This window comes from Peromyscus eremicus, chromosome 14 (genome assembly GCF_949786415.1).
Source record: "Peromyscus eremicus chromosome 14, PerEre_H2_v1, whole genome shotgun sequence".
NCBI lineage: Eukaryota > Metazoa > Chordata > Mammalia > Rodentia > Cricetidae > Peromyscus > Peromyscus eremicus.
In genome coordinates this window covers 1,796,824-1,803,749 of record NC_081430.1, presented here as the reverse complement: position 1 = coordinate 1,803,749, position 6,926 = coordinate 1,796,824, and the positions used below count along the sequence as shown (strand labels likewise).

Genomic DNA, 6,926 nt, shown 5'->3' with positions numbered 1-6,926 from the left:
AGCATTAGAGGTGCAATCCTTAGGACCAGAGTTCAGATCCCCAGCACCCATGTCCAAGCCAATGTGGTAGTATGCCCTTGGAGTCCCAATGCCAGGGAAGTTGAGTCAGGAGGATCTTGGGGTCTCCATGGCCAGCCAGTCTAGATAATCAGTTAAGGCTGCATTCAGTAAGAAACCCTCTCCAGAAAAGAGAAAAAGTGGGCAAGTATAGAGGAAGACATTTGACATCCACCTCTGATATATGCAAAAAAAATGTTTTTAAAATTTTAACATAGATTTAAGCACAGACATTTATAATAGACTTAGCAAAAGGACAGTGCAAACCCAATTGTAGGCATGGGCTGCTCAAATAAAGTGACAGTAATTGTCTTAACAACAACCTTATAGATGATTTTGACGCTTTCTGAAATTGCTATTTTTGGTAACTGAGCTCAGAGTGGTTCTAAAGTCCATTGGATGATAAGGTACAAAGAAAACAAAGGTTTTACAGGAGTGTAGGTGAGGTCTTTCACTACAAAGTTGGAAGAATTCTAAGACTTCCAGAAAATTGCAGGTTTACAGATAGAAAAGGGAAAAGACCATACGTGGTCAGATATAGTCAGGCTTTAAGTGTGGTTCACTGCCATTTCATAATCATTTAAATTTTTCTAATTAAAGTAATTTTGTTAACTTTGCTGGAATTCTTGTCAGTGGTGTGAGACTTCTACCAGACTCCAAAGAGGCTCCTTTGCCTTCCTAGGTCATCTTAATTTTTTTTTTTTGTATCCTGCCCCACTTTGTGTTACATTCCTGAGATGTTACAAGTATTTGAAAAATATGTATTTTAAGTGTATTCACATATTTTGAAAACATGGAAATGTTCAGAGTTTCCTTTTAAATTCTTAGACTTGTTAATAAGAGAATGACAAAGCTTTTTTTCTTTTTCTTTTTTCTTTTTTTTTTTTTTTTTTTTGGTTTTTCGAGACAGGGTTTCTCTGTGTAGCTTTGCGCCTTTCCTGGAACTCACTTGGTAGTCCAGGCTGGCCTCGAACACACAGAGATCCACCTGGCTCTGCCTCCCAAGTGCTGGTATTAAAGGCGTGCGCCACCACCGCCCGGCGACAAAGCTTTTTTTCAAGGACAATTTTATTAGTTTGAAATAAAAAACAGGGTAGGCAACGAGACAGAGAAGAGGAAGAAACAAAGTTATGCCTTTTGAGTTAGGATCCAGTAGTCAACTGCCTTGTTCAGAAATGGAGGCCCACCAGCAGTTGCAGGACGGGACATTAGCAGAGAAAGCATGATTAGGCTAAAGAAAAACAAAACAAACAAAAGGCAGGTGTTGTATTTTTCTTAATAAAAACAGAAAAGCAAGCAAGCTTAGCACTGCTACCTGACAGAAGGAAGCTCTAAGGAGCTCATCTTGGGAAGTACAGTAAGTACAGTATTTTATTAAAAGGATAATTTTCTCTCCCACCTCTTTAACACGTCTCCAAATAAATCAGATTTCTGGAAGTGGACTCTTGGCCAGCTTAAGGGAGAAGATAATAGTATGTAATGTTATAATCTCTGGAGCAGATCGGGATGCCCTAGAGGAGGGGTATTCAATTTTGGCCAGGTGGTCTGGGGGGAGGGGGGCAGTTGTTAGCTTTTCCTTTCTTGTGTCACCAGGGAAACAGGAGTTAGAACGCAGCGCAGTGTTAACCATGAGGGAATCCACCCTCATTGTTTTCCAGGGCCTGTTTAGCTAGCTAACAGAATATGGCTAGGTAACACCCACGCCCACCTTCCTAGCAATCCCCAAGCAGCTCCTTTAAGTTGCCTGGTCCCACCAATGGACAAGAGCAGCAAAACAGGACGCAAAACGCGTCCAGACGATACAGATTCTGCCGTCTCGAGAACAAAATGCTCCACAAACCCCCAGGCCTGGGCCTTCTCTTAAATTTAGTTTAATTAGGGGCAGGGAGGCAGGTTTCCACCTTGGAGCGGCTGGCTGGATTTGAACCCAGCCCCGGCCCTGGCTCCCGGGACTCGCCGTCAGTGGCCTCGTGGAGAAGCCTGCGTCACCTCGCGTCCTGCACGCCGCGTACCAGGAAACGCGGTCGCGTCAGTGTGACCTCAGCTGGGCCGGGCGCGCTCCGGGCGGCGTGTGACGTGCGCGCGCGGGGCGATCGGCGGCCGGTAAGCCGGACGGGCGGGGGCCTCCCGGTGGAGCGCGGCCGGCGGCTGGGCCGCGGCGTCAGGCTGCCCGGGCGCTGGGGCCGGGGGACCGCCGGACCGCCCCGCGCGGCCGCGTCACGTGGGGGGGGAGGGGTGGGCGAACTCCCAGCAGGCCCCGCGCCTCGTGGGGCCGTTCACCCGGGCTTGTGGGAAAGTGAGATCTCTCTCTGTTTAGGTGTGAAGAAAAACCATGACAATCCAATGGGCGGCGGTTGCCAGCTTTCTCTATGCTGAAATAGGACTCATTTTAATCTTCTGTCTGCCCTTTATTCCTCCTCAGAGGTAGGAAACCTTCAAATCTTTAGCAGTACCTAATTGATTGGCTGCTTCAGGCTACTGCGAGTGACGCTTTTCGGAGGGTTAGAAAGTTTTGAGAATGCCTGCAGGGTGGTTCCAGTGGGCAAAGGGCGCTTGCAGCCAAGTAAGAGAATTTCAGTTCGATACCCGGAAACCACATGGTGTAAAGGGAACCGACTCTACAAAGTTGTCTTCTGACCTCCACACATCCACCCTGAGATACACCGAAACACATGTGGGGGGCTGGGGGAGGTGAAATACAGAAAAAGTTTGAGAACCAGTTATATAAAATATAATATATATATATATTATATTATATATATAAACTAATTTACATGTGTAAAAGTTTACCAGTATATATACTTAAGGGATTTTTTTCCCTCACTTTACATATGTGATATCTCAGTTTTTTTGTATTCCCTATTGGTTAAAGAAAGAAATTGTTTTACTATAGAAGCATACCATATAAAAATAGACCTGCAGAAGCCAAATACAGTAGTAATTGCTTGTAATTGCCGCACTTTGCAGGCTGAAGCAGGGGCGTGGCAATTTCCATGCCACCATGGGCTACATAGTGAGACTGTCTCAAGTAGAGAATTAGATGTTGCTAATGGTTAGATCAAAGACACCATTTCTTTTGTTTTTGGGGGGGGTTTTTTGTTTGTTTGTTTTTTGTTTTTGTTTTTCGAGACAGGGTTTCTCTGTGTAGCTTTGCGCCTTTCCTGGAACTCACTCTGTAGCCCAGGCTGGCCTCGAACTCACAGAGATCCGCCTGGCTCTGCCTCCCAAGTGCTGGGATTAAAGGCGTGTGCCACCACCGCCCGGCCAAAGACACCATTTCTGAGACATTGCTCTAACTAGGGAAAAAGAAATAGCTTCCATTAAAAATACGACATTTTAGTTTAAGAATTTCTTTTTGGGCTATTGAAATAGTTCAGTTGGTAAAGTGCTTGGCATACAAGCGTGAGCATCTGAGCCTGATCCTGGAGCCTGTGTGAAAGCCAGGGATGGTTGTGTAGGTTTATAATCCCAGTGCCAGAGGCAAAAGTAGGCAGATTCTGTAACCAGCCTCTCCTAACCAGGGAATCCCAGGGAGAGACTGTCTAAAGGAAGCTAGGAACATATCAGATTGACCTACTCTACAGGCATACCCACATTTCTTTTTGAGGTTTTGCTCATGTATGTTTACTTTAAAAGTTATTTTCTCCAGGTGGTGGAGGAGCACACCTTTAATACCAGCACTTGGGAGGCAGAGGCAGGTGGATCTCAGTGAGTTCGAGGCCAGCCTGGTCTACAAAGGAAGTTCCAGGACAGCCAAGAATGTTACACAGATAAACTGTCTCAAAAAAAAAAAAAAAAAAAGTTGTCATTTTAGAATATACAAACCATCAGAGAAAAGATAATCAAATGTCTTTAATTAAAAATAATTATATCAATTTCATGTCGTGTCAGAGGATTAATAACTTTTACAATTAAATTTCTCTAATTTTTGCCACACTAGCAAAATATTATTTCAGTATTTACGAAACATTTCAAAACCTGCTGTTGGTTTGTTTGTTTCTGTTATTTTTTGTTTGTTTGTTTTTTTAACTAATCTAATTGTATTGCTTTACAGATGGCAGAGGATTTTTTCATTTAGTGTCTGGGGTAAAATTGCAAGTTTTTGGAACAAAGCTTTTCTTACTATTATAATCCTATTAATCGTTCTATTTTTAGGTAAGTACTAGATTCCTCCTTTGAATCCAGTTCAGTAAATTATTTGGATTTTGATTGTTTAAGTTGATGATATTGATATATTGAAAGACAAATCATTTTATATATTGATATTAAGGTAATTTTGGCTATTTTGATACATATTTGGTACTATTTTATATACATAAATTTCAGGTGCAGTGATTCTTAACCTCTTTTAGTTTAGTTACTCTAAAGTTTAAATGGAATGAGTGGCCTTCTTTCCAATTGCCAGATAATTACCAGTTGCAGTCTTTGTTATAGTATTGTCCTGGGCATCCGGGGACTTGGCCTGTATGCAACAAAGGAACGGAATTCCAAGATCCTTAGGAAAGTATGAGTTTTCACTGAATCCTGATTGAAAAACAGCTTTGGAGGCTGCTGCAAATTTTTCTTAATACTAAGTGGTTATTAGGTAATGTTGGGATTTTGCTCTCCTGATGGCAGTGCATCTTAAAGTCTGTGGCTCAGAGGCCTGTTGTAAGGATGGTTTTAGTGAATCTTCACCATTCTTGCTTCTGCATATGGTCTCTGCTTCCTTCCGCAGACATCTCCAGAGTATAGTATTGCAGCTGGTAAGCCCTAAAAACATCCATTGACTTTCCCTTTGTCTAAAACATGTATCCCTTTGTTAAAAAAAAAAAAAAAAAGTTATTAACAGTTTTTATGTAGGAATATGTCCTTAATCTGAGAAGATGCATACTGAAATATTTAGGGGAAAGTATCAAGGAGACTGTAGATTGAAAAACATAGAGCAAATGTGGCAAATTTCACAGTGTGAATCCATATGGTGGAATTAAAGATGTGTACTGGACAGATTGGACATCCCTAACTGAAAACTCTAAATCTAAAAATTTGAATTCAAAGAATCCGAAACATTTTAGCACCAGCAGCCTTGCATAGGTGGAAAATTCTACCCCTCACTCTGTGTGATAGATTACAGGCCAAACCCAAGAAAAGTAAAAGACATTATCTGAAACTAACTCCAGGTTCACATCTATAAACTATGTATAAAATATAATGAGTTTCATGATTATATTTGGAAGAGTCACTCTTTGCCACTTTAGCTTTTAATATACATTGCAAAATACATTTTCCCTAGGAACCGCCTCACACCTCTCCTTATGGATTAAGTGGGTTCATTGGCAGCAACTTGGAATCTTTACCACTGTGTTTGACGTTTTATGCAAAAATGTTTTATGTTCCAGACACCAACCTTTGAAATAAAGTTGATCTTCTTTATAAAATTGAGAACATCTATTGTGAAGGGGTATAAAATTGTTAAAAACAAGAAGGGAAGCCAGGCATGATGGTACACACCTTTAATCCCAGCACTGAGGAGCTAGAAGTTGAGGCTGATAGATAGATAGATCTCTGAGTCCCAGGATACCCAGCGCCACATAGTGAGACCCTGTCTCAAAACAACAACAAATCAAGAAGGGAATTGTATCAAGTTTTAATGAATTTGTATCACATTCCTATAATATTGGGTCTAGTTAAGGCGGACAGATAAGACTTATCCCAACATGTTGGTGTCTTATCTCAAATGGGCTATCACCTACTTCACTAAAGTGATGTAAATAGTACATAACCCAGTAGATTACTCCACCTTAATTCATATCTTACTTTGGAACTTGTTTCCTTTTTCTTGTTGTCATGTAACTATTATGTAGTATTTATATTTCTGCAGCCAAAACTTGAGTATTTATCATATGTGTGTGGGTTAGGGTAATAAATAACAGACATCAAAGTAGCAAAACCAAGAACATATGTTTTTCAACAGAAATACATTCCAGAAATTAGAAAAATTTAAAACTTACCCTCCAAAAGACATATGATTTATAGAAAATTAGGCTCTATCACATTATTCCCTTAATGTTGGTCCTACTCCATTTTCAACATACTCTAGAATTGAAAACAAACCAGAATAAATGAACTAAATAGTACATTAGATAACATGTTGCAGACAAAAGAATAATTTCAAGCAGCAAATATATTTTATGAACACAAAATATTGTAATGAAATCTGAAGCTTCATTCACGAGCAATTTAAAAAATACTTTTGTGTTAGCAATTTAAAAAATACTTTGTGTATTTTGCAACACAGAGCAAATGAGCAAGTATGCTTAATGGAACTTAATTGGAAATAAAGTTTTTCAGTAAAAGAAATGCCATACAAATGTAAGGTAATAAAATGAGCCTCTTGGTTTTTTTTTTTTTTAATTTATTGTGGAATGCTTTGTTGGGTTTTTATTTTGGAGTGATAGAAATGTGGCACTCTTTAGAGATCATGGCTATGAACTATTGTGAAGTAAATTCAACTTAGTCTGCATCCTATTTTAACCAATCTATACAAGTAGAAATTTCAATGCAATGAAATAGTTCTGGTCTCAATTATTTATTTAAAGTAATAGTGAATATAACAGGATGCTGGGATTATATCTGTTGCTGACAGCAGATTGAATTTCATGCATAAAAGTCATGCATAAAAGTAGAAAGAGTAAGAGATAACGTTTCACATTAGATCAAGATTTGGCAGTGAGATGATAAGTAAGCCGTAGAGGAATGATTTTAAAATACTGTGGTAGTGATCCATAAATTGCCACTGCTATCCATCTTTGTGCACAGTACCCTCTCAGGTACTAAAGAGGGACATACAGAAAGAAAGCCATATCTAAAATCCATTATTATAAAGGTTG

The 6,926-nt window shown here is 39.8% G+C and overlaps 1 protein-coding gene across 1 annotated transcript in view; it reads left to right on the top strand.

Moving 5' to 3' along the window:
* The first annotated feature begins 1,676 nt into the window (after positions 1 to 1,676).
* The window catches only part of LOC131924206 (B-cell receptor-associated protein 29), a 38,606-nt gene continuing 33,356 nt past the window's right edge, over positions 1,677 to 6,926 (top strand). The window contains exons 1-3 of the mRNA XM_059279452.1: positions 1,677 to 2,160; positions 2,375 to 2,481; positions 4,112 to 4,212. Coding sequence (XP_059135435.1) covers positions 2,390 to 2,481; positions 4,112 to 4,212 — 193 coding nt within the window. The 5' untranslated portion in view covers positions 1,677 to 2,160; positions 2,375 to 2,389. The remainder of the gene's footprint in view (positions 2,161 to 2,374; positions 2,482 to 4,111; positions 4,213 to 6,926) is intronic.